We start from the raw sequence: 27,672 nt of genomic DNA on the forward strand, positions 1-27,672 counted from the left end.
CACAGCTAAAGCTCACAGTGATCTAAGGTTGCACACGGTTTCCAGCACAGAAAGAAGGGGTGGACGGTTAGAGATGCTCTTGGCAACGCTCTTGCAGATTCCTCGGGGAGCAGGACTAGGAACTTGGCCCACCGTGAGCCTGGACTCGGAGGTCGCGAATAATAACGCACCCCTGCAGAAAGACGAGGGACCCAACTTAAGAGTTAAAGCAACAGCACCTCAAGGGCGCCACAGTGAGGAACTTGGGGACATAGCATCCCGAAGGGTTGGTGATCACCTGCGAAGAGTGCACAAACTAAGTGGCTTATTCTTGTTCTCCGAGGGAGGTGGCACAGGAGGTGGGACACAGGGCAAGGCCGCAGCCCTCGTTCCACAGCCGAGACGCGCCCCTCTGAGTGGTCAGGGCGGTGTCAGCAGCGCGCCCCCCTCTCCCCAATCAAGTAACTTGGGGCGCGCCCCGCGGTAAGTCGGGCGGGGCAGGCGGCGGCCTGGGCTCCTCCCTCCTCCTCCTCCCGGCGCCCCTGCTCTTAATCCGCGCGCGGGGGCGCCCGGCCACTGGCCTCTGCCTAGCCAGCCAGCGGTCATCGCGGAGCCGGAGCCGCGCGTCCAGTCCCGAGGCCGACGCAGCCCTCCGGCATGGCCCCTGCAGCGACATCAGGGGGCAGCTCCCTGCCCAGCGGCCTCGCTGTCTTCACTACCTTCCCTGACCTGCTCTTCATCCCTGAGTTTGTGAGTGGATCTCGTGGCCGCGCCGGGGAGTGGGGAGGATGGGCGGTCCGCACCAGATTCAAGAGCTGCACCGGTCTGGCCACATCGGAGTAGGGGGGCCAGGGTGAGGAGGGTCTCCCCCTCCCAGATACCTCTCCCCTTCCAGTCGTTTGGTCCCTTCTGGACCAACGACAATGGGGAACACAGACTTAGAAGGAAAATCAAATACTCAGCCTGGGTCAGATGTTGGAAGTCAGCCAGGTCTCTTAGTTGTGCGCAGGTTCCAAAACTGCACCCGAGACCCGCTTGCATGGGCCAAGCAAAAGAAGCCCTTATTGAAAAGCAATGTCTGCAGGGAGGTGCCCAACTTTGTCTAGAGCGTTAGGATTTCGTTCTTTAAAGTCTGCAAAAGTTCACCTGTCGACATTTCGAGGTGGGGCTTGTGTCCTTGAAGGAGCCGAATCCAGATCATTCCCTTCTGGCCTTTGAAAGTTTCTGGCAAGTGAATGTATTTAAGACAGTCTTTGATATGGAAATAATAAAACAGGCCGTGGTTTGCTCTACCAGTCATTCTGCCGTGTGTGTGTGTGTGTGTGTGTGTGTGTGTGTGTGTGTGTGAGAGAGAGAGAGAGAGAGAGAGAGAGAGGTGGGGGGGCGGGCTGCTGGCAGAGCGAACCTGCGCCTGGGCTGACCTTGAACAGTCAAGGCCTCTGCAGCTGCCATTGGTCTCTCCTTCCCCAGTGGCTGCAGGGTGGTAAGGTGCTCCCCAGAGGCCGCCAGCTCTTACCTGGAAGGGGGCCAGCTGTGTTTGCTCAGTGGGTGCGTATGGGACAGGCACAGAGCCTCCTTTCCTGCACCCCTGCCTCAGAGGGCACTGCCGAGAGGGTCGGTTGGGGGAAAGGTGGCCTCACGGAGACAGGAGAGTGATCAGCCAGGGAAGCAGGTGCCGTCGTCCATGGAGGATTTGGTGGCAGAGATCACTGAACTTTCGAGAGGTGGCCCAAACCTGGGTGTGTCCAGAGGGATTTCAAATCCCAGGGCAAGCCAGAATCAAGGAAGTGACATGTAGAAGAAGCCCTGGGTACCCCTGAGTTCAACCCCACCGGCCTGTAGAGAGGGACACACACCGCCTCCAGAGAGAGGAAGGGCTTGTGCCACTGGAACATTCTTTCCCGAAATGGCCCATTCCGGGCTTCTATTCAGCTCGCAGCCTGTGCTCGCCTGAGGCTGGATTTCTGAAAATCCGAGCATGCAGTGCTCCTTTGGAATGGGAGCTCCTTTACAGGCTACCGTACTGTTTTTACAAAGGGAGAGTTTCATGACCAAAGAGATGATGGCTAATGGTCAGGTGTGATGGGGCAGAGACGTTGTTAAACAACCGAAGCTCTTCTTAGTGTCTCTTAAATTGCTTCAATGCGTGGTTCACACTGCCTGTGTCATTGTTTGGGAAGCATTATAACAAGAACCTTAAGAGAGTGTGTTAGTTGGACTCCATGCAGAGGATTCTGATGTGCCCTCCTTCTCTTGCCTTCACAAGAGCTGACTAAGGTAGCAGCAGGTGGTGGCTGATATCAGGCGTCTGGCTTCATAAGAAGAATAGCTTCCAGGAGTCTTCTGCTTCTTCTTGGTATGGCAGCTTAGGGGAAGGAGTGCCCCTGAGGGTAGGAACAGCCCAGCAGGCAGGGTGATCTTCAGAGGAGGGGACAGAAGGACCCCCCACCCCCATCAAGCCATCAAGTGAAAGAAGAGAACGGAGTTGTGGGAAAGAGAATTGGAGCCAGGGATTAGTGGAAACTTACTCCTCCGGGGCTGTATGTGACCTGCGGCGACGGGGCTTCCAGAACTAATTCTTCCTTGACAGAACACTTCCTTCTCAGCTGCCTTAGAAGTCTTTTTTTCTCTTCTGCCTCACACCCTGCTCCCTCTGTCCTTTTCCCGGGAGGCTGATGCATCCGTTGTCTTCTCTCTCTCTCCCTGTCTAGGTTGGGGTGGGCTCCCAGGGGGCTGGGAGAGCAGAAAAGAAGGTTGACACAGTCCTGTGAGTTTTCCTCTGCAGCAGTGTAGACAGAAAGCTACAGGGTTGGTGTGCGGATGTGCAGGAAAAGTAAAGGATTAAAGGGCCAAGGAGGTGCTGCCACCCTGGGAGGTATTTTTAAATTTTGGACTGTTACAACTCCACGACAGAAAGATAAACAACCAGTTAAAAAATGAGCAAAGGACATGAACAGATACTTCTCCAAAGAAGATACACACATAGCCAATAAGCCCATGAAAAGGTGCTCAACATCATTAAGGAAAACAGTCCCCAAAACACAGTGAGGTGCCACCTCACACAAAATTAGGACGACATAAAACAATGGAAAATGGTAAACACTGCCTGGGGTGTGGAGAAAACGGAATCCTCATTCAATGCTGATGGGAAGGTAAAACGACCATGTGACCCAGCAGTTCCACCCCTGGGTTTGCAACCAAAGGAACTGAAAGCGGGGGCCTGACCAGCTGTGTGGATGGGCATGTTCACAACGGCACCATTCACAATGGCCAGCAGGTAGAGATGGCCCGGAGGTCCATCGACAGATGAGCAGATAAATGAATTGTGATATATCCATAGAATGATGTATTTGCCAGCCATTGAAAGGAATCAAGTACTAATACATACTATAAAGTTGAGAAACCTTGAAAACACCATGGGAGGTAGAGGAAGCCAGACAGAAAAAGTCACCTATTGTCTGGTTCCATTCACATAAAATGCCTGGGACAGGTGAGTGTGCAGAGACAGAACACACACCGGTGGTCAGGACAGGTGAGTGTGCAGAGACAGAACACACACCGGTGGTCAGGACAGGTGAGTGTCCAGAGACAGAACACACACTGGTGGTCAGGACAGGTGAGTGTGCAGAGACAGAACACACACCGGTGGTCAGGACAGGTGAGTGTGCGGAGACAGAACGCACACTGGTGGTCAGGACAGGTGAGTGTGCAGACAGAACACACACTGGTGGTCAGGACAGGTGAGTGTCCAGAGACAGAACACACACCGGTGGTCAGGACAGGTGAGTGTGCAGACAGAACACACACCGGTGGTCGGGACAGGTGAGTGTGCAGAGACAGAACACACACCGGTGGTCAGGACAGGTGAGTGTGCAGACAGAACACACACTGGTGGTCAGGATAAGGATAGGTGAGTGTGCAGACAGAACACACACCAGTGGTCAGGACAGGTGAGTGTCCAGAGACAGAACACACACTGGTGGTCAGGACAGGTGAGTGTGCAGACAGAACACACACTGGTGGTCAGGATAGGTGAGTGTGCAGACAGAACACACACTGGTGGTCAGGATAAGGATAGGTGAGTGTGCAGACAGAACACACACCGGTGGTCAGGACAGGTGAGTGTGCAGACAGAACACACACTGGTGGTCAGGATAAGGATAGGTGAGTGTGCAGACAGAACACACACCGGTGGTCAGGACAGGTGAGTGTGCAGAGACAGAACACACACCGGTGGTCAGGACAGGTGAGTGTGCAGACAGAACACACACTGGTGGTCAGGACAGGTGAGTGTCCAGAGACAGAACACACACTGGTGGTCAGGACAGGTGAGTGTCCAGAGACAGAACACACACTGGTGGTCAGGACAGGTGAGTGTGCAGACAGAACACACACCGGTGGTCAGGACAGGTGAGTGTGCAGAGACAGAACACACACCAGTGGTCAGGACAGGTGAGTGTGCGGAGACAGAACGCACACTGGTGGTCAGGACAGGTGAGTGTGCAGAGACAGAACACACACCGGTGGTCAGGACAGGTGAGTGTGCAGAGACAGAACACACACCGGTGGTCAGGACAGGTGAGTGTGCAGACAGAACACACACCGGTGGTCAGGACAGGTGAGTGTGCAGAGACAGAACACACACCGGTGGTCAGGACAGGTGAGTGTGCAGACAGAACACACACCGGTGGTCAGGACAGGTGAGTGTGCAGACAGAACACACACCGGTGGTCGGGACAGGTGAGTGTGCAGACAGAACACACACCGGTGGTCGGGACAGGTGAGTGTGCAGACAGAACACACACCGGTGGTCGGGACAGGTGAGTGTCCAGAGACAGAACACACACCGGTGGTCGGGACAGGTGAGTGTGCAGAGACAGAACACACACCGGTGGTCAGGACAGGTGAGTGTCCAGAGACAGAACACACACCGGTGGTCAGGACAGGTGAGTGTGCAGACAGAACACACACCGGTGGTCAGGACAGGTGAGTGTGTGCAGACAGAACGCACACCGGTGGCGGCCAGGGGCTGAGAGGGGAGGGGAGAGGAGCGCAACTGCTGAGTGGGTGCGGGTTTCCTTTTGCAGTAATGGGAGTGTCTGGACAATCGATGGCCATGGTGGTGGCCCAACATTGTCAAAATATTAAAGGTCATTGAATTGGCTAGCTTAAAATGGTTAATTTTATGCTGTTTGTACATCATTTCAATTTTTAAAAATTGTAAAAATATTTCATCTCACAGGAAAGTACATATATACACACGTGCTTTAATAGGCATCCAGGTAATTACCACTCAGCTTGTTAAACCTTAATATTTTGCCTTATTACTTTTAGTATGAAGGAAATAGAGCTTTTCCAATGGCATCGAAGCCCACTCGATATGCTATTACATCATGCTGCTCCACACACCCCCAGGGCCACCCTCAGGCTGAGTGCTGTGAGCTGCCGGTGGGCTGCTCCCTCTGTCCGAGGGCGTAGCGCACAGCGTCCTCCCGCACACCCCTTCCTGCAGCACGCTTTCCATGCGCCGTCCTCGCAGGTTTATGCCTGTCCACGCCAGGTTGTTCTGATGTACACGCCCCTGGAGCAGACTTCCTGGGATGCTGCTGAGACTTAACTAGGCTCAGGACCCCCACTGGCTCAGCCTCTTCCAAGACTCTGACCTATTGTGTATTCTTTTATAAAGAAGGTCCCCAAATTGTATAAGCTTCAGGCTAAACCAGGACCTTCCTGATTCTTACCAGCACCCTATGGAAATCACCATTGTTTCTTATCCTTGCCACACTTGGTAACATTTTCTGCTTGTCCATTGGGTGTGAAATGCTTGATTATTTTTTTTCTAAAATCTGCAGTCCAGTGAGTTGTCGATTAATCACAATTCATGTTCCCATGCCTGACCTGCCAGTAGTCTGGGAGTTGCAGGCATCAAACCTCAGCCTCCAGGGGTAAGTAACCAGGGTGGAGCTCACTCTCCTTCCAAGTCAGGGAGCAGGGACAGAGGTGGCTCAGGGCAGGGCAGAGCAGCCTCGCCCAGGCCCAGCACCCTTACCCCAGAGCTCCTGACCTCTGAACTCTGCAGGGTCCTCACAGTGAGCATCCCCAGAGCCACAGGGGCCGTGCTGCTGTTGCAGGCCCTGGGGGCACAGGTGCACCCTCCGTGGACCTAGGGGGAATGTTCAATGTCTCCCCTGCCCTAACAAGTCACCCCAGGGCTCTCTGTTGTGCCCCCCATCCCCACCTTATGGGGGACTTTTTCTTTTGAAGCCACAGTCTCTGTTTCCTCCTCCTCCTCCTCTTCCTCCTCCTTTATCAAGGGCTTCATAATGCTCCAGTGACTATTCACAGAACAGGGTACTAAGGTGGGGTGGTTTTTGTCTCAGCTCTAGCCATAACCCTAACAGGAAGCCTCTCACAAAGTGCCAGGAGAGACCCTCCCCTACACACACTTTTAAAAGTTGTAAAGGAAGTCCTGGAACAGGTTACGAAATTACTAACTGACAGCCTCCTCCCAGCCGATGTGAGAAGTGGAGCCACTCAAAGCATGGCTGGGATTAAGAAAGAACAGTCTTTGAGAAGAGTGTGCTGGGGCGCCGCGCACCTATCCGGGGCTGCATTTCCCTGCTTGCACGTGGGGGAGAGGCACTGCTTCGTGGGCTCTGCTTTTGGGTAGGGGTGGAGCGGAGGGAGCCACCTGGGATCCGTTTACAGCTAACTGGACATAGTCGTCTCGTTACTAAAATGAGACTGATTCTGCGACCTAAAGCAATTGGGGACCTCTTATTATTTGATAGGTCCTTATTATAACCAGACAGGTCCTGGGACCTGTTCTGAATTTTCACCTGCCAGGACTGGGCACTGGGGTTCTGGCGGGGCACATGATACCGTTGTTTTCTGAAGGGTGGTCCCTGTTCTGGTGACATTGAGAAGGCAGCATCTGAACTCCTGGGAGAGGAGAGATACACAGTCACAGAAACCCCGCTTTGCAGAGCTGAAAGGAAACCGAGGGTCAGAGAGAAGAGGCAGCTGCCCAGGTAACTTGGTCTCTAGGGTGGCACTTCCTGAAGTGGCAGCAAGTCGCTTGCAGGTTTCTGCATTTCCTCAGACACCCATGGTGCACTTTGGTCTACAGCACAAGGGTCCTTGACCGGTGGCCCTGCCCACCAGGCAGCCCTGGGCAAGGCCCACTCACTTCTCCTTCCCTGAGAATAAAAGGACAGCTCAGAGCCATTGGGGAACGCAGAATTTCCCGGGCCCGCTTGTCAAAAAACACACTGGGGTGTCAGAGACACTAGATCCAAGGCAGATTCAAGAATCTGCATTTGATAAGAGCTGCACAGGCCCCAAAGCCATCTGTAGGCCAGCCCACCCCTCAGTGTTTTTATGGGGCGAGAGAATAGTGGGGACACAGGAGCCCAGACACCACTTCCCTGCCTGTCCCCACTCCCCAGGGCCCACCACCTGGCCAGTGGTGCCCCAGGCTGGCCGACATCTCAGCCTGAAGTTTCTCTTCAGCGATGGGTAGCCAGGTTGGAAAAAATTGATGCAGAATTTTTATGTGTGCTGCAGCAGTTAATTAAAGCAGTTAACTTCCTGAGCAAGAAGTTAATTTAAAAAAAAAACAAAACAAGATTTAAAGAGGGCTGAAGAGAGCTGACGAGCAGATGGGAAAGCTGGTGGCACTCTGCAAGACACGGTGGGTGTTGGGGTGAATGAGAAACAGTTTTGATCTCCCAGATAGTACAGTCTACTAGTAGATACTACATTTTATGCAGTATCATCATTTGCATATATGATCATATGTGAAGTTTCATGAGAAATAAGTTCTAATTCTTCATTACTTTCATGTCAATTTGTTAACCTCTCCCTTTTAAAATTTGGTTTAACCTTGACCTGATGAGACACCACTTTAAACTTAGTAGAACGGTGTCTTCTTGTCGAGATGACCTGTAATAGCTTTAATGCATGTGGATAAAGTCGTGGCAGCATTTCCTCTGATGACCAATTCAGACGCACTTTGATACTAGCTAGTGACACCTTTTTTCCCCTTCATTTCTCACACCAATAGTTCTGTAGCTGGATCATCCTCTTTATAGCTTTTTCTTTCGGTTTTTGCTTATCTAATAAATTCAAGTTAATCTTGAAGAAAACAAAGGTTAGTGGAGAAAGTATTCAGTGAGAGGCCGGGCAGGGGAGCCAGGTGCCCTGAAGTTCTTGCCGGTTCTGAACAGGTACCGCCTCTGCTCCGAGGGAAATTGTCCTGCTGCCCCAGCGAGAGACCTCTCCTTCGGAGCATGGGGGCTGGCCCTGCCAGCCAGCGCGGGACAGTGACTGAGAATGGCCTTCTGTGGCTGTGTCCACGGACTCCTGTCCTTGTCCCCGTCTTGTGTTGCGGGGGAGGGGGGCCCTCTCTGTCCCTGTTTAGAATGGGGTAAGGGCACTGCCTAAGGTTTCTCCTTTCCTCCTCTCTAAAGGGAGGGAAGAATTCCAGGGAAAGGTCTCTAAGGGATTTGTTCTCAGAGTTGAGAAGTGACTTTTCCAGTTTTTCAAGAACCAGAGGGCTGCTTTGACCCGGAGTCAGACTTTGTGCTGTTCTCTGGAAACTGTGAGGTGTGGCGTGGTGCTCGGCGCTCAGCCCCGATGGCCGCCCTGTCATCACGACCAAGCTGGAGAAGAGGGCCTTTCAGCCTTCCATGGGTCGCTCCCACTTGATGCAGACAGCGCAATGCCTGCAGGGGTCTGAGGCACCCCCTCTGGGTGTTTTCAGGAGAGGGGCAGGATCCCAGATGCCACTGCCGGGGCAGCTCAGGCCAGGGACAAAGGCTGACTGTTTGCACCTACACCCACCGTGCCTGCTGCCCATGCAGAGTGGGGAACATGTGGTACTGCCATCTTTGGAATGCCTTAGCTTTGCCCTGGGCTCCAGACACAGTCTGAGAGAAGGGCTGGGGGTGGGGACTGAGCTACCTGAGGCTTGTCTCAGGTGGGATGGAGCCAGCTTGTCCAGATCTGGTTGGGGGCTGACTCTTATTGGATGCAGCCGAGTCCTGGGGCTTCTATGGGACACAAGGTCAGCGGGGGCTTCCTCCAGCCTCTCAGTAGTGTTTTGGACCAAAGGCCACCTGAAGCAGAGACTGATAAGATACCCCAGCTGGTGTTCTCTTCAGGTGCTGATGGATGTGAGGACAGTGGGTGAGTGGCACTCCTGTCCCTGAGCACTAAAGCTGCAGGGATGTGTAGGCTGACTCCTTGTAGGTTGCAAATTGTTCCTCGGAGCACTGAGCAGGGTCCTGGTTTTCTCTGCATCCTGGGCCTGACCTGCCTTCTTCATTTGGGTGGAAGGAAGGACTTGGTTCCTGGTAGCTCCTGCAGGGCACCAGGGTGATGTACAGGCATGGATTCTCTGCTATCCCTAGCTCCAGGCTCTCTACCACTCCCACCTCACCCATAGCCTATATTCTGCCTACTTTGGGGCAAAACGACCTCTGTGTTGAATCACTTTAACGCATCAAGGCCCCGGGGCCTGAGAAAAACATGTAGGAACTAAAAGAACAGCCTGTCACCAGCCATCGCACACTGATACCCACAGCAGTGCAGAGAGGAAGGCCCAGGGCCAGCAGACCTGAAATTTCACCCCAGGGGCCTGATTCTTGTTCGAATGCAGCTGGGTGGGAGGGGAGGGATAGGGAAGAGGAGAAGGAGGAGGGGCGGAGGACCCCAGAAACTCCTGGCTCCAACTTCTCAGGCCCTTAGAGGGCTGAGGGTACAGGCTTGGTGGGGGGCACTCCAGGGAAAGAGCAAATGGGCAAGGATAGAGGATAAGCCGCCCCCCCACACTTGTTAGCGGGGTGGGTGTGGTACAGGTCATGACCAGGGTCGTGTTGATGGTCCCAGGATGAGGGCTGTGACCTGTGCCTGCAGAAGAGGGGATGAGGTCCTTGAGTTCTGCTCTTCTGGCTTAAACACAAACCTTGCTATTCTTTTCCTCTAAAAGAGCGGAGCCAACGGAGCAGTGGAGGGGGGTGGGGGAGGGAAGCCTCCGCCTGGCCACCTGCTCTGCCGTCTCCTCCCCTGGACCCCGGGCGGCGGGGGCAGGATGAAGGCGAATGGGCTCCTTTGCGCTCCCTCCATGTTACTGTTCTCTTGGGGGTTTTCTGGCGGACGGCCTGTTGGTCACCTTGGGGAACTGTCACAGGCACGGAGGCCTGACCCGGGCTCCACAGTTAGCCTTCAGAGCTGTGCAGTGGGGTTATAACAGCACCCACCTCTAGGATCGCCGTGAGAAATAAGCCACAAAGCTCTCACAATAACTTGATGCCCAGAACTTCCTGCTTAATAGCTCTTAGCGTCAATTATTATTAATTCACAAAAACTCAAACACCCGCTCCAAGGTCACGTGGCCACTGAACGTGGAAGGGGGCCGGAGGATAATCGCACACCCCCTTTTTGCCTTGGATGCCCTTCTCGAGCAGAGTGCACGGCAGAGGGTGAGTGGGATCTGGGATTGTGTGGGGCTGTGGAGGACACACTGGACTTGTCCCCAGGATCACAAAGAACTGCGGATACCACCCTCTGTGTGGCCTTCCCAGTGGCGCCTCTGCTCAGAGCTGCCCCCAGCCAGGCAGATGGGGTGGCGAGGGGGAAGGGAGGCCTCAGCTGTCCTGTCCTGCCTCTGCCTTGGGGGTGGGGTCCTTCCTGACTTCTTTCCTGCCAGCCTGGTACCAGGATGGGTGGGGAGAGCTTTGTGAATTCTGAGTGTGATGAAAATCACTGAATCTCCCTGAAGGCAAAGGAACAAATTACCAGTGGGCCCAGGATTAAACCTTTCAAAAACAATTTGGTGTCAATGGTGTCAGTGCATCACCATGGGGAAGGCCATGGGTTCAAAGAGGGGAAGGCGTGCCCGGGCAAGGAAGCGTGCCCTGCCTTTTCCCAGCCTCCACCCTGCCCTGCACTGCTTGCTGCTAAACCAGGCACAGGTGGACTGAGGCACCTGGCAGGGAGGGAGCCACCAGCTTTGGGCCTTAGGATCCTTTCCAGAACCAGCCGCATAGACCTCACCTCTCTCCATCGACAGTGTTCCTATGGTGCAGGTGGCATGGTGGGGGCCAAGTCCTTCCTATATTCTTCAGGCCTGAGCTTACCGAACACCTCTTCCTGGTAGCCAGCCCTTCCTACACTCAGCACTTGAACTGTATGCCCAGCTGTGGCCCGTCTCCTGACTAGACCACAGGTTGGTCCACGTGCGGCGTGGACCGTGTACTGTTCAACAGCTGTCCTCGCCCACTGGAGGGACGGGAGCTAGCATCTTGTCTCCCACCTGGGTGAGAGTCACAGGGTGAGTCTTTGACCCCAAGAGCAGACGGAAGATGAAACTGACGATCTCCACCCAGGAGAGCCCCAGGACCCTTGAGATGAGCAGGGGGCCCTGTTGGGGCAGTTTGCAGGTACACACCTATTTTGTTTGCTCACATCGCTAACCGATTTGGTGACTCCCATTCTTGCCTTTTGTTTTGTTTTTGCACGAAAGCCACTCCCACCTGGTCCAGCATGTCCCAGGTGGATTGTCTTTCACAGGTGGCTTACCCTTATTTTTCACAGAACCTCCTGTTCCTGTTTATGCCGCTGGGTAAAGCCAGTAGGTATGGGAGTAGCAGGAAAAAAATTCCATCCAACTGAGGACATGCCTGAGGAAAGCCCCTGGTTTTGTGGCTCTGAGAGGAGTTCCCATTCATCTGGGGCCTGGTGGCTGTGCTCTGCCTGGTGAGGGAGGGTGCGCTCAGCCATAGCCCGGCAGCATGCTCCTGGCCTGCGCGGTGGAACAGAGGTGTGATGGGTCCAGAGCAACAGCAGACTCCCCTGTCACTTGAGGGAAGTGAGGTAGCAGCCTGAGCAGGGGCCTCTCAGGCCACACTCACCCTGTCAACACCAGCTGGGCATGTGCACTCACCCCCATTTCTTTAAATCCCAAATCTCTATTCCCTACTTCACAAACAGAATCCAGCCCTCACCTCCCAGAGTCCTGGTCTTGCTTTCAGGTTAGTTAAAGGGACACAATCTAAGACCCCTTGGGAGGGACATGATGGGTCCCTCTGGGAGGAAGGAACCTGTGGATAAAGGAACCAGGAGGGCAGAGCCCCTGCTATAGGTAAACTGAGTCAGGGTCCTCCGCACCACTCCCAGTGTATACCTTGGGAGAGCCTCAGAGGTCAGACTCCTAATATGCTGCCTTTTCAGTTGGCAGAGAGGGGAGGGGTCCCTCACACAATCTTCCGACCTGCCCCAGCCACCTCCCCATGGAGTCAGGGTAGGGGATCCTGTGCAAATTTCTGGGCTCTCTGCTGGGCAGAGGTAGTTAGCTGGTCACCCTCCCTGGGGCCCAGATACTCTCACCAGGGCTCTGCCCTTGGTCCACCTGGAACTGCCCCAGTGGGCCTGGTAGCAACCCTGAAGAGAGGGGACAGGAAAGGAGAAATGGGCTCCATTTGGTGGTGTGTGCCTTCGGCTAAGTCTGTCTCCTGGGTGCACCCACCTGCCCTCGGTGCTGACCTTACTCCTGGTCACTCCTAGCACCTGTTAGATGCATGAATGGACAAATGAATGAACGAGTGGGTGAGTGAGTGAACAAGTGAAGGAAGTGTCTTCTTGGACTTGCTGAGAGCTGAGTTTCTGCACAAGGGAGGTCGGGCTCATGCAAGAACCAGAGAAGCTGGCATGTGCCCCTCTCTCTGTTTCCTGCCATCTTCACCCCTCAGAATAGGAGAGTCCCCCAGCTTTTCTCAGCCTCACTTTCTGAAGGGAAGAGCCAAGGGACCATGAGGAAGGCTTCGGGGTTGGAGGTGTTGGGTCTTCCCCTCTGAGCTCCCTCCCTGTGCAGCCTCCTCCCCCCTGGTGTGCTGGTCACCCGCTCACTGTTCCCTGCTGGCACTGCAGTTGTCCCTGACTGTGAGATGGTTTAGTGAGTGTAGAACATTTCCAGCAACACGGGTTGGGGTGGCTGTCCCTGTGGCCCTGGGGGAGCATAGATGGGCTTGGTGCTCATGCCCGTGGGGGTGCGTCCCATCTGCTGTGGCCATCTTTTCTTTTCCTTCCTGGGGAGATCTGACCAAAATGGCAGGAGAGTTTAGTGCTGTGTTTTCTGACCAATTTCTTTTACTTCTCAGGAGTTCAGGGCACGAACTTCTGCTCCCGTGCACCATCCTGACACCAGATGCTCGGAGCTGTAGGGCCCACGCCACCGCGTGGGGAGTCCTCTTTGGTTCACGTCTTCACATACGTGTTATTGGAAGAGTGTCTGCTGGTGGAGCCCCTAAGAAAGTACAGTGGAGCCCCAGAAAAACATCCAGAGAATGTGGGCAACTCCCCCGCACGGAGCCCGGTGGTGAAAGCGCGGCAGCAGACACAGCGGGCCCCTGTGGGCGCAGCACGGCCCCGCCTGGGGAATCTCAAGAATGTGCCCAAGATTCCTTTCCCACTTTGTAACCAAGGCTCATTGTTTGAAGGAAGGATTTCTCATACTTTGATGTTCTTAATATTTATTTCACAAAGTGAGACACATTTTTCTCCACTTTTGATTTCTGGGAAATCATAGGTTTTTCTCTTTTTGATGTTTTTGAAGATTTTTTTTTAATCCTCATCCAAGGATATGTTTATTGATTTTAGAGAGGAAGGGAAAGAGAGCAAGAGCGACATCTGTGTGTGAGAGAAACATGGATCAATTGCCTCCTGTATGCACCCGGATGGGGAGGGATCGAACCCGCAACCTAGGCACATGCCCTGACCAGGGATTGAACCCACAACCTTTTGGTGTGTGGGACAATGCTCCAACCAAATTAGCCATCTAGCCAGGGCTTGGAGGCATTTTTAAATTCTGGGTCCCAGCAAGGTTTGGAGTGGCTACTGGCACATGTGGAGATCCTAGACCTCCCGGGATTTTCACACAGTTACAGTTTGTGACCTCATCACGAGACTTGTGACTATAGCATGTTCCAGGTGTTCTGCAAATATCATCCCCTTTCACTCCACATCCTTAGGGTGGGCTCCAGCACATTTGCTGTTTTTCAGGTAGGGAACAGAGAGTTTAAGTAACTCCCAGGGACAACAGGCCACCCAGCTAGCAAGGCCGAGCTAGGATTCCAGTTCTTCTAAAGTCTACACCCTGAGCCACCCTCGCCTGCCTCCCCTGGATTAATTCAGATAGAAAAAGGAAGGACCTTCTCTGAGTTTACACAAAAGCTCCCCTCCCCTCCCCCCCCAGACAATCTCCTGAGGAAATTTTTTCACAGAAAAAAATCGTTTGATCAGGTAGACCACACATAGGAACTTTTTGGGTCTTTGGGGATTTTTTTTTAAATCTAGTTTCGTACATTATCTTCGGTTTATCTTTGATTCTCAGAGAACCTCAGCTATGCTCCGCATCCAGATTGGCCTGAACTAAAGACAGGTTTCTGGTCCTGAAATGCTAGTGTAGGTAGGGTGCAGACCACCAGCTCAGTCCCCATTCATAGGCTGTGTCCTATGGGAGGACACCCGAGGACAAGCTCATGTTCTAGCTAAGACAGGGACTGCAGCTAAGACAGGGGAGAGAAGGAGAGGGAACGTTGCACCCAGAACGCAGGCAGGACCAGGAGCCACATGCGTGGTGGGTGTTGCAGACAGGAGCTACTCCGTGTTCTGTCCGACAGCAGTTGCCAGAACGTCCTCCATGGGCTGCTGTGGAAACATGTTCCAAGGCCTCTGAGGAGAACCTGGGTGTCTGTTTCTCGTCCTGTAACTGTTTTTCTTTGGTACAGTCAGAGCCTTGGCATTGGTGGATTTTTCAAGGTGTCTCGGGTGATTCTAACGCAGAGTGAGAGCTGAGAGCCATGCAGCGTTAGCCCAGGCCCCATGGGCCCCTACTAGCTGGGGGATCTGGGTCCCAGAAAGAGAGCTCAGCCCAGGGGACTTAGAACCCTTTGCCCGAGACCACCCTAGCAGCTGCACCATCTCTGTCATGGGGGATCGTGACCTGGTGCAGGCAGCGGTGGGTGATGGCCTCTGAGCATTTGCTTCCTGGAAGCTGGGACCGCCTAGAGTGTTCTTTATGAAGGGAAGTGCTTGAACCCTCACCTACCCTCTTGCTTTTGCCAAATATTTGGCCAGTGGGGTCTTGCAGCTGGGACAGGGTGACTGCTCCTTGCCCAGATGTCCTATCAGCTAGATGTGGGTGCAGCCCTGGTCCTGTTTGCTCTCTGTACACTCTGTGTGGTGGAGTGGGGTAGGCCCTGGCCTGGTACCAAGATTCACACAGAATCTCAGCTCTGCACTGTGTGGGCCTGGGAGCCTCCCCACTAGCCCAGTAGGTTCGCTCTCGAGGCTCACCCTCCCTCGAGCTCCGTGCGCGGCTTCCCAGCTTGGACTCCCTCACTGCCGCTTCAGTGTCCTCTGGGCTGGCCTGTCCTCTTTCCTCCCCCTGGAAAGTTACTTCCTGACCCTTTGGCCCAGTTAACCACCTCTCCCTTCAAGATCTGATTAGGGCCTGCCTCAGCCCTCTCAGAGCTGGTTATCACCCTGCAGAGTAACTAGTAGCCTCTGTGTCTGTCTCCACCGGGCTGTGGGTCTCCTGGGCGAGCGTGTCTTATCCCGATTGCCGGGTGGTGTTGTGCATGGTGCCAGAAGCTTCACATTCACATCCATAGTTGCCACCAGTTTGCGATGTGGGGTGACAACTGCAGATGGTCAGTTACAGACCAGGAAACTGAGGCCGTATGGGTGGACTGCTTGCTGAAGTCTCTGCCATCAGATGTGCAGGTGTCTGCCTTGGGACTCACGTGCGAATGCTGTGTGAGGTGGGTCCTGCGAGACCTCACATGTGCCTCCCCACCCCCACCCCGGGGAGCAGAGCCCTCGTAGCTATTACAGCTCCCGACCCACAGCTGCCCCGGGATTCTCCGAGAGTGGCGTCTGTGCCCAGGGCCCTGCTCACACACAGGTAGCTGGGAATAGGTTCTCTCCCTAGTTTAGCCTCCTGTCCCCGAGGCTGTTCTGCTCCCCGCTCAGCACCCCTTGCAGGTGGACCCTGCGGCTCTTTGTGGAAGCAGCCACCATGACTTTCTCCCATGGGCACCTCCTGGGCAGGGCCATGAGGGGAGAGGGCAGGCCACTGCCTGTCTCTGGGGAGCAGACCCCTGGGGTCTTAATTACTTCACCTGTGCTGACATCCCCCTTTTTTGATGTGTAACTTGAAATATGTTTCTGGGACATGTGGGGCCTGGTGGCATCTGTCCTACAAGAGCTTCCCTGGGAACCAGCGATTCCCCAGCTCTTCCCAGCGTGGAGGCCCCAGAGAGAGGAGACACAGTCAGTCACCCCGTGTCCCCCAAACGGTGGGGGCTAAAATGGGCAGCGAGTGTGTTGTGATGTGGAGGTGTTTTGTAAAAGTCCCCTCGAGAGAGGATTTCTCACCTCACAAGACATGATAAAGGAAACAAGCCAGTCACCAAAGTACACATAGTATGTGATGCTCTCTCGTGGGAGCTGAGAACAGGAGCGTCCTCTGTGGAGACAGAAAGTTGCTGAGTTGCCAAGTAGGGATGGGAGGGGTGGAGGGGGAGTGAGGGCTGAAGGGCACAGGGTTTCTTCTGACGTGATGAAAACATCCTAAAATGGACTGGAGGTGACGTTCGCACAGCTCTGTGAATATACTAAAAACCATTGAATTGTCCACTTTACATGGGTGATTGTATGGCATGTGAATTATATATCTCACTGAAGCTGTTTTAGAAAAGAATTTCTCCCCGCCATCTCCGTGAAGCCTACTGTGATAGATAAAGCATGAAAAGAAAGTCGGTATAATTTTCTAAAGAAGCTTTGCAAGGTGGGCTACACCCAGAGTCAGGATGGGTTCTTACCATAGAATCCAGGAGTCTCAGAGAGAGAGACCCAGCAGGCAGGGAAGAGAGAGAGAGCTCGAGATGTTTTCTAGGGAGCTGAGGCACAGTCTTCATCAGGTAAAAACACACCCCCGAGGCAGCTCGGCAGGTCTGGGTTAGCCTTGACGCTCCCCTCTGCCACTGAATGCCCGAGCGCACCAGCTGCAGCTGCATTCAGTGTGTGCAAGCTCAGGACTCCATGGCAGACGCCCAGTGCAGTGACTTCACTCCAAATCCACCTGCTCTTCCCAGCCTTTGATTCCTGACCCAGCAACTGAGGGAAGAATCCAGATGAAATTTAAGTGGTCTGCAGACTGGGACCTAAGAGCCACCTTCTCAAATTTTGCCATTTCCAGGCACCACCTGTGCATCAATTTACCTGTAATATGTATTTTACAGTTACTTTCCCCCAGATAACTATATCACTGTGTTAAAAAAAACAAAATAGGGTTATTACCCAGATCCCCTCTGGCCACCCGTCTAGAGGAGCTCCAGACTCCTGGCTCCACCCCGAGCCTATCTTTGCCTTAGAATAGCTGGAAAGCGAAAAAGAGAATGACTTTCCTGGTGGGCATTAAGGGTTCCTCAAGGCCATGTCCATCAACCACGTATAAACACCTGCAACCCACTGGGTCCCACACAGGTTCTGTCTCGAGTGCACTCCCCTCCATGGGCATCCCAAGCTGTTCCTTCGGGATTGGCTCACGTGTGGCTCTAGTTTAGCCACACCCATGTAATAGGACCCTGAGGCTGGTTAACAGACTCAGACCCTGATGCCTGGCTGGACAGGCTGGACATGTGACCCACACCCAGGAGTTAGCCCTGAGCAAAGGGGACCTCATCCCCTCCATCACCTGGTCAGGCAGAGTTCCATATTGTAACCGATTATACCTGTTTGGGGCTTAGTGCAGCAAAAACAAAATGCAAGGCTTTCTAGATCACATGACAGGGGCCTGACTTAGGTCCTCCTTGCATCATCACCAGGCAAAGGATGCTCAGGAGAGGAGTGTCCTAGACCCTTGCCTCTGCCAATCATCCAGGCGGGCATGACCCTCCCTCTTCTCCATGCCACACTCTCTCTTGCCTCCTAAAATCCACATCCTACTTGGCCATCTCATGCCTCTTTGTTAGTGCCCATTATGGAAAAGGCTAAGTGATTCGTTGGATCCTAAAGGCTGCCATGAGTGAAATCTGCAAACATATCTTATTCTATGGCTGTTTTAGGGTTTATAGTTAATTTATTTTCTCCCCTTATTATAAAGTGTAAAGTATTTCCTACTGGCTCTGTCACAGGGCTACGGGCAACCCCCGATTCATCAGTAAGAAAGTTTTTTTTTAATAGTAGCTTGCTTTATTTATTTATTATTGATTATGCCATTACAGTTGTTCTATTCCCCCCTTCATTCCCTTCCACCCTGCACCCCCCCACCCCCACCATTCCCCCTTTAGTTTATGACCACGTGTCTCAAGTTCTTCAGATTCTATATTTCCCATACTATTCTTGCCCTCCCCCCTGTCTATTTTCTCCCCACTGTCTATGCTACTTATTCTCTGTACCTTCACCCCCTTCTCCCACTCCCCTATTGCATGTGATCTTCATGTGATCTTCATTTCCATGGTTCTGCTCCTGATCTAGCTGTCCTCTTAGTTTGCTTTTGTTTTAGGTGTGGTTGTTAATAAGTGTGAGTTTGCTGTCCTTTCACTGTTCACCTTTTTTATCTTCTTTTTCTTAGGTAAGTCCCTTTAACATTTCATATAATAAGGGCTTGGTGATGATGAACTCCTTAAATCTGATCTTATCTGAGAAGCACTTTATCTGCCCTTCCATTCTAAATGAAAGTTTTGCTGGATAGAGTAATCTTGGTTGTAGGTCTTTGGATTTCATGACTTGGAATACCTCTTTCCAGCCCCTTCTTGCCTGTAAGGTCTCTTTGGAGAAATCCACTGACAGTCTGATGGAAACTCCTTTGTAGGTGACTGTCCCCTTATCTCTTGCTGCTTCTAGGATTCTCTCCTTCATTTTAATCTTGGCTAACGTAATTATGATGTGCCTGGGTGTGTTTCTTCTTGGGTCCAACTTCTTTGGGACTGTCTGAGCTTCCTGGATTTCCTGGAAGTCTATTGCCTTTGCCACATCGGGGAAATTCTCCTTTATTATTTGTTCAAATAAGTTTTCCACTGGTGGCTGTTCCTTTCCCCCTTCTGGTACCCCTATAATTCGGATGTTGGAGCGTTTAAAAATGTCCTGGAGGTTCCTAAGCCTCTCCTCATTTTTTTGAATTCTTGTTTCTTCATATTTTCCTGTTTGGTCATTTTTTTCCTTCCTTCTGATTCACTCCCTTGATTTGAGTTCCAGTTTCCTTTTCATTACTATTGGTTTCCTGTGCATTTGCCTTCATTTCAATTAGTTTAGCCTTCATATGTTTCTCTAATTTGTGACTAAAATCAACCAGTTCTGTGAGCATCCTGATCACCAGTGTTTTGAACTGTGCATCTGAAAGTTTTGCTATTTCTTTGTCACTTAGAGTTATGGACGCTGGGGCTTTGAGATCTTCTTGAGCCATGTTTGGTCTCTTTGCGCCCATTAAGTATGAGGAGCGGAGCCTTAGGTGTTCACCAGGGCGGGCCGCCCAGGTCGCTGAGTTGTGACGCTGCATGTGGGGGCGGGGTCAGAGCGGGGAAATGGAGGCCCCTTCTGCTGCCTCTTGCTGCTGGGGCCTGCTCGGTCCCATCTCACCGCCCACTCCCTCCTCACCACCCACTCCCTCAGTGGTCTATCTGCACACGAATGTGCGACCACAGTCAACCCGCCACCCTGCGCCCTCGCTGGGTCTGCCTGTTGCTCACTGGGTCGCTCACTGGGTCTGCCCGTTGCAACCCCACTCCTGGAGTCTGCACACCTGAGTCCCTCCGACCGAGTTTTCCTGTGCAACCCCGCTCCACCAGCTGCTGGCTTCGCCCCTCTTACTGATCAGGCTGAAGAATTTGTTGTTATTAGACTTCCAGAAAGTTCAATTTTCTGTGTTCTGGCTATGTTTTCTGTTGCTAATATTTTGTTGTCTCTAAACTTGGTTGTGTGAGAAAGCACGCCGTCTCCACCTATGCCTCCATCTTGGCGGAAGTCCAGTAAGAAAGTTTTCTATGCAGAGAGGCTCATTAGGTCCAGCCTTGTTTTGATAAGTCCAGATTCTTCACTGCACTGATTTTTCCATCCAAATGTGATTCTCTCCTGATGCTTCTCAGCTAAGTGGCTGCGAACACCTGTGAGGACAGTGGGGTCTCTTACCCAGCAGGTGGGCAGCAGGTACCACATGAGTTCATACCACAGGGCACACAGGGCTTGGGGGCAACAGCCCTCTCTCAGCCCTCAGATGTTCAGGGAGCCAGGGCCTCAGATGTTCAGGGAGCCACAGTTCCTTGGGACCTTTAACCACAAAGCCATGTCCACACATATCCAGCTCCAAGTAGAGTTCTCTGGGTGGGGGCGGTGGTGAGGCTGAGCTGATTTCACTGTGACGAAGGGGGACAAGGAGAGGGAAAGGCATACAGAAAAGGCCAGCATGGGTTTGTGCATGCTTGCAGAAGTGGCATTGAGGGGCATCACTGACCATCCTATCTGTCCTCATGCTCCTCTTTGAAAGCCTGAGGCTCACTGGCCCTGTGGACGTAGATGAGGGTGTCTTCTGGGTAACTAAAGGAGCTGCTTTTTCATGAGTGTCCTAGGCCACCTGAGGGGACCAAGCTGACCTGGGCCCTCTCCACTCCAGCCTGGACTCCTGTTGTTGGAGCACCTCCTGGACTTGGGGATTTCAGGGGTCAAATTTCAAAAAACAAAGTGCTAATGACATAGTGTGGCTAATTTATTTTCTGGTTACTGCCATTTCATAAAAGAAAGGATATTTTAATATCGAAACACTAAGAAGGATATAACCTCAAAATAAAGAACAACCCTTCTAGCGATAATCTAGATGGATGATGTTAAGTCTTTTCTTGGGATGATGAAAAACCTAACTTGCATGAACCTCAGTTTCCCCATCTGATAAATGGGTCAGTACTTTGCTCATGGGGTTGTTGTGAGGACTCACCGAGTCCCTGTATTTTACCCTGTATAATGCACAATTTTTGCCCAAATTTTTGAGGGAAAAAGAAGGATGCACATTATACATGGGTATAATGATCACCTACCACGGGTAGAAATGGGTGTAATAACCCCATGTATGATGCGCACAAAAACGTGGGTGCGCAGTGTACACGGCAAAATACGTAATGTTTTTAAAGTATTTAGGACAGTGCCTGGTATATAAATGTGATATAAGCATTTGTTAAATTTTAAAAAACTTAATTGGGTTAGGTATTTTAAAAAGAGGAAAAGACAAGCAGGCTGAGGGTCGGACAGATGGGGATGAGAGGTCCAGGCTGGAGCCTCGAGGGGATGAGAGTCATTTCCGGTGAGAAAACGCTCTCCGCTGTGCTCTGCCTTCCCTCCGCCCCCGCCCAGTGTGACCGCTGCGTCTGCCCCTGCGGGCCTCCTGCTCACCGCTCACCTCACCGCACTCCCTCTGCAGGTCTTCGGAGGCCTGGTGTGGATCCTGATCGCCTCCTCGCTGGTGCCCTTGGCGTTGGTGCAGGGATGGGTGATGTTCGTGTCTGTGTTCTGCTTCGTGGCCACCACCACCCTGCTCGTCCTGTACATGATGGGTGCCCACGGCGGGGAGGCTTCCTGGGTCACCCTGGTGAGTCCCAGATTGAGATGTCCAAGGGGGCGGGCAGTGTTGGACCCTCTTCCCCAGGAGGCTGGCTTTGGCCAGGCCTTCAGCTCCGAGCTGTCCCAGCACCCAGGGCTCCCTGTGGCCTGGAGGCCGAGAGGAGGCACAGGCTGATGGTTACTGCCCGACTCTCTGGGCCCACTCTGTGCCCACTCTGTTTTCTCTTCCATGACTGCCCTCTCCACAGATAACCAGCAGCCCAACCCCCCGTCCATACTGCCTGCACCTGCCAGGTGCCGGTAGTGGCACCCTCCTTCCTCCAGGAGGCCGGCTTCCACCTTGGCTGTCTTGGGGGCGGGGGGAGATTGTGCTTACTGCTCGGCTCCCAGGCATGACTTCTAAAGCAGGCTCACCGGAGAGGGACTCGGAGGGGGCAAGGGATGAGCTTTGGTCTCTATCTGCATAGACTCTGCCTTGGGACCCATGAAGAGAGTAAAACCTACACATGTAACACCTGCCATTATCTGCCCTGGAATGGAGGACAGGTGTGGCTGGGCCTCTCTCCCTAAAAAAAGCCTCCTCCTGAGACTTTAAAATCACTTTCAAATTACAACTTCTCAAAACTCCTTTTCTGCTTTAGACATAACTGGGCTGCCCCCCACCCAAAAAAACTGAACAACAAAACAATGGAAACGGTGTGGGCCTCTCTTTCCCTGCACTGGCCACCAAGGTCACATCCTAACTGGGACTGTGACCACGTGTGACCCTTCTCAGGTCCAGAACCCATTTCTACCTGTTAAATCCTGAGCTGTTCTTCCTGCCCCCACCTTTTTCTTGGTTCCACCTCAAGGGAAAGCAGAGTCTCTTCTTCATCAAAGTCCTACCTCTGATGTCCAAACCAGTAAGAAAAAAAACAGCTGGGAAGTGCTGATGTGTGAGGAAGGGACTGGCAGCTGTGGCGATAGGCGGATAAAGGGACCGAAGCCAAGCCAGGTCGGGTGGGGTGTGGACAGGCCCTGCTGGGCCGCAGCTGCCCTCACGTCCACGTCTGGGCCTCCATCTCTCTCTCTGACGCCCATTCTGGCCCCGCAGGACGCAGCCTACCACTGCACTGCCGCCCTGTTTTACCTCAGCGCCTCGGTCCTGGAAGCTTTGGCCACCATCCAAATGCATGACGGCTTCACCTACAAGCAATACCACGAAAACATCTCTGCTGTGGTGAGTCCCCATCAGCCGTCCATGTCCCAGCTCCTACCACCCACCCACAGGGTCTGAGCTGAAGAATGCCCTTCTTTCTGCTTTTCTAGTTCACTAACTTTTGAATGAAGTAAACCTTCCCCCCATTTCTGAAGAAGTAAAGCCCCGGAGAAGAGAAGTGATGTGCCCAAGACTCCCCCAGCCATCAGCCAGTGTCACACTGCTCGGGCCTGGGCTGGCCCAGGAGTCTGTGCCTGGGGGGCTTTATTCAGGGCAAGTGTGTGAGGAGGCATGACCACTGGGCGCCAGCACCGTCTGAGCTCCGTGAACAATCTCATTGAACCCTCACAGCAGCCCTAGGATGTAGGCACTGTTCTTACACCCATTACACAGATGGAGAACCAGGGCACCGAGAACATGCACAGCTTGCTCCAACAACACATAAATTGGCAGGGCCTGGTGTCCCAGCCGGGTGCTCTGTTGCACCCACTCAGCACCAGGTTGAAGCAGTGACTCTGGCCACTTGCCCTCCTGGAACTCACTGAGTGGTCCATCTGCCATCAAGGCTTAGTCGGGGCTGGAGAGCACTGAGACCAGGCTGGAAAATCGAGTGGCCAGTGTCTCACCAGGCCCTGGTCCAGACCCACAGCTGTGGGTGTCTGCTGCTTCAGACGCCATGACGCTGTCTACTGCCTGACAGTTGAGGACCTGTGGGAGGAGGAGGGACCAGAGTCACATCTCCACTGATTCCTTGTGTGGGTGGGTGCCTTGTACTCTCAGCCTTGGCTTGCTCATCTGTAAAATGGATGTATTTCCTGTCTGGCTCCCTTGAGGAATGCAGAGGTAGTGAACAACTTCTTTTGAGGCCTCCCAGTGAGCAGCGGGTGTGACAGGGGCTTGCACCTCACTGCCAATCAGGAGAAGAAGTGGGGGTGCCAACTTGTGTGTGACAGGGGCCAGGTCTCTGAGCTCTAAAAACATGCTCTCTGATGGTGGAGCCAGACCCACTGGTGGCCTGCAAGGTCAGAACCTGGATTTCCTTTTTCATGAAAAGGATCAGAATGACAGGGAGTTCAAGAATAGATAGTTTCACAAAGTTTTTCACAGAGTCGCATGTGCGTGGGCCAGTACTGGGGCACTAATGCCCGATGTCCATGGATTTCTATGTTTAAAAAATAACTTCTTTAAGAAACAAGAAAATGTTTCAGAAATGGCACTCTTTAGATTTCTAGAGGTTGACCTATGAATTATGCAACGTGATGATAGCCAGCTTTAGACACCAAAGCCCTGCTGTTCCTCCTGTCGGGAAAGGGTGGAGTAGCACCTGAGAGGAAGCCCACAGAGATTGGGCCCTGGGAAGGGGGTTGGTGAGGGTGCTCCTCCTGCTCCCAGAGCCAAGGGTCTGGAGGAAAGTTCCTCAAGGTTTTGTCCACTGGTCCCTATGAGCCCATCCCCCAACCTGGGGAAGCCACATGCTCCCCTTAAGCTCCCAGCACACTCCCTGGTTTCATAAGCCTGGCCACCTCAAGGTGCCTGGTACCCCTCAGTGTCCCACAGTATGGAATGGCTCCCATATCGGCTCATTTTCCAAGGAGGCTGATTGTGAAGTGGTAGCAAAACCGGGCAGCACCTTGGTGAGTTTTCCTTCCCTTGGGAGGTTGGTCATCCTTCAAATGACTCCGTGTGGTCACCTCCTTACCTAGAGAGCCTCAGACCTCCCCTATCCCTACCCAGAAGGCTTCTCTTCAAGCAACATCAGCAAGGCATTTGACAATCATTTCCATAAAAGTACCGTGGATAATGGTCATGAAGCATAGATGGAATGTGTCCAGTGGGTCAGCACTTGATGACACAAACCAATGGCATGAATTCATGTCCCTGCCCCCTGGATCGGTCTCTGGTTGAGAACCACTGGGCTCTACTGGTTCCCACTCTCCTCCTTTACTTTTTATCAATATGCAACTTATATCCAGAGAAGTGATCAGGATGTAAGTGTACAGCTTGATGAATTTTCATGAAATAAACTCCTCTGTATAACCAGCATCCTGATCATGAAATAGAACAGAATAGCTCCCAGAATCCCTTCTTGTCCTGCTGCCGTCACTGCTCCCCCACACCGAGGATAACCCCCCACCCTGACTTATATTTGCCCAGGTCACTTCCAGCTGCTTTTGACCTCCATGTAAGTGAGGTCGTCTATGTGTATTCTTCTATGTCTGGCTTCTTTTTCTCAACCTCAGGCTTGTGAGGTGCCCCAACATGGTTGGGTGAGATGTGCAGTGTTCATTCTTTTTGCTGCACAGGCTTCAATGGAAGCACCAACACGTGTTAGTCCATTCCACGACTGATCACGTGCCCAAATTTTTGTTAATTAAGCTTGAGAATCATGAGTGTGCCCAGGCAAAGTCAACTGTGCCAGAATCAGGACGAAAGTGTCCTCCGAAGGCACACACTGGGCTGAAACCTCACAGAAACATGAGCCCATTTCCACATAAAGTCACACCTTTCTGCCAGCAGTATTAGCACTGTGGGTGTGCAGCACAGGAGTCATGATTACTCAGGATTTGGCCCCAGACCCTAGCCAAGCAGAACCTGCCCTTCAGACGGTTGGCAAGTGGCCAGTCTGGGTGTGGGGAGGTATCTCATATCCCTTCTCCCACAGCCCTGACCCTTGGGGTCCTGGGATTGGTGGAGTTGACTGAGGGCAGCAGGAAATTTCTGCAGAAATCTGGGGGTCTCTGGGTCTGTGGCTGGCGCTAATGGCCACTGTTTAGGGAGAGGGGTTTCTGAAAGCTTAAGAATGTCACTTCATGCTCCTGGCTCTCAGTGTCCCCAAAGTGTCATGTTGTGGTCTCACTTGGGAAACACATCTGTTGCCTCCTCCCAGTGGGACTTCGGAGGTGCTTCTGCCAAGCATTCTCACGGGTCCGGAGTTGCCCAGAACGTGAACTGCTCCCTGCCAACGAGAGGGGGGATTGTTTCTAGGGGGCCAGCCACACACGTATGACTGTTCCTCCCAGACTGGGTACTTAAGAGTCCCCGAATGAGTTCTCTTACATTCGTTATTAAGTAACTCAGCTTACTCATCGCCTCTGGCCAACGGGGCTGAAGGGCTCACCCATGTGTGGAGTAGGGGACAGAGCAGCACGGTGCCACCACTGTTTATGGGCATTTTCCAAAGTCAGGGAAGCATGGCCACCCTAAATACTGTGCCTGGCTTGGAAACTCTTGACCCTGAGCCTAAGGTCACAAAGCAGGTACAGATTGTTGACTTGGAGGCAGGCAGCCTCCCTTTAGGGAGGCCAGCCACCAGAATACAGTGATAGGAGTAAATGGTGCCCAGTGAACACAGCAAGTCAGGGCTGTGACAGCCAACGAGTGACCAGTTGCCACACTTCCAAGGCCTTCCTTCATTCCCAGTGCCAAAGCAGCTGGCCAGCTGCTTTCCCAGTAAAGCTACTTCCTTTCGTGCAAAACCTCAGAGTCCCTCCTCTGTGTCCCTGCCCCTCACTTCTTGTGAGCCTGGCCCCCTTACCCAGGCCTGTGGTGTGAAGAGTCATAGAATGAGGTCTGAGGACGTCCAGGCAGCATCAAGACCTTGACCAGAGCCAGCAGACCCACATGGACGTATTCTGTTAGCAGAGGCTGCCGGGGGTCACACCTGGTGGACTCTGGTCTTACTGGTGTGGAGGAGGGAAGTTTTCCATGGAGAGTAGTTGATACTCTTCTGCTTCTGAGATGCCGTTTCCAGTTGGGCAGCACCTGTGCAATCAATCACACGAGAAAGTAGAAAGTTGGCCTTGCACGCCAAGTTCACTGCATTGTCCGGTCAGCTGGAGCTCTGTGCCAACAGCATCAGGGGCCACAACTGGGGTTGTAAGGGTGTAACAGGAAGGTGGTGGGAGGAAGGGTGTAACGTGAGTGGTGGGAAGCAGTGGCTGGCCACACACAGCAGGTCTGTCATCCTGAATGGGTGCCATGAAGCATCCAGCCTGTCCCTGCCTTGCCCTAGCCCCATATATGCCTGTTAATGGTCATTTATCTTGGTTTCAGGTGTTTTCCTACGTAGCCACTCTGCTGTATGTGGTCCACGCTGTGTATTCTTTAATCCGATGGAAATCTTCATAAAGCAGAGGAGGAAGAACTATAGCTGAACACCCAGACGGTGTTAATTGATCAGCCCGTCTTCCAGCATCACTTTTTAGAATGCAGGCATGCTCTCCATAATGGAAAAAAGAAAACAAACCAAAAAAAAAAGCAACACTCTGTTTCTTGTGGGTGTTATGTTTACTGTCTCATAGACCTTTATGTCAGGGTTGGGGCCAGCTACCTTTAACCTCAAATGACAGCTATCTTTCTTGGGTTATTTCTTGCTTTGGGGGGTCAGTGTGGCATGGGAAGTGGGGACTGTGGTCTGAGAGACCATGAAATGAAGATGCCCTGCCAACCTCTGGATGGATCTTGAGAACTCTCGGAATTCTTCATGGGCTCTCTGCGCACCCATCTCCTGGCTTGTTTCTAAGTCATCACAGAGGTTCTGCCTACCATGGGGAGTAAAACTCGCCCAACAAACATGTACAAATGTCCACAGTGGAAGATGACAAACCCCTGAGACACCTCATAAAGTGCCTTTATGTTCAGTAATTTTGTGGGGCGTTTTTTGTATGAGGAATGCCGTCGTGTCAGCTTTCTTTCCGAGGAACCCTTGGTTCAGAGTGACCCTAGAGGCAGCATCGAATGGCAGTTCAGGTGACAGCTGTGTGTGCTTGGCCACTGCACCGGGCATCCCACCCTCCCCAGGAGAGCTTCACCTCCCTGGAAACTCCCCAGGTACCAGCCCAAGGATGCCGTTCTTTTTCCTACAGGATGAAGGGGCCTGTGCT

At 52.7% G+C, this 27,672-nt stretch overlaps 1 protein-coding gene across 2 annotated transcripts; it reads left to right on the forward strand.

The window, feature by feature from the left end:
• The first annotated feature begins 339 nt into the window (after positions 1-339).
• MAL (mal, T cell differentiation protein) lies at positions 340-27,429 on the forward strand. 2 transcript variants are annotated; one of them, XM_053664689.1, is made up of 4 exons: positions 355-729; positions 21,452-21,619; positions 22,685-22,810; positions 26,843-27,429. In XM_053664689.1, exons 1-4 carry the CDS (start codon positions 637-639, stop codon positions 26,915-26,917), a joined length of 462 nt encoding a protein of 153 aa, XP_053520664.1. In that variant the 5' UTR covers positions 355-636; the 3' UTR covers positions 26,918-27,429. The 2 variants fall into 2 exon arrangements, with proteins under 2 accessions (XP_053520665.1, XP_053520664.1); XM_053664690.1 differs by lacking the exon at positions 21,452-21,619 and having other exon boundaries at positions 340-729.
• The last annotated feature ends 243 nt before the right edge of the window (positions 27,430-27,672 follow it).

The sequence above is a fragment of the Artibeus jamaicensis genome, unplaced genomic scaffold (assembly GCF_021234435.1).
Source record: "Artibeus jamaicensis isolate MK-2021 breed Jamaican fruit bat unplaced genomic scaffold, CSHL_Jam_final contig_384, whole genome shotgun sequence".
NCBI lineage: Eukaryota > Metazoa > Chordata > Mammalia > Chiroptera > Phyllostomidae > Artibeus > Artibeus jamaicensis.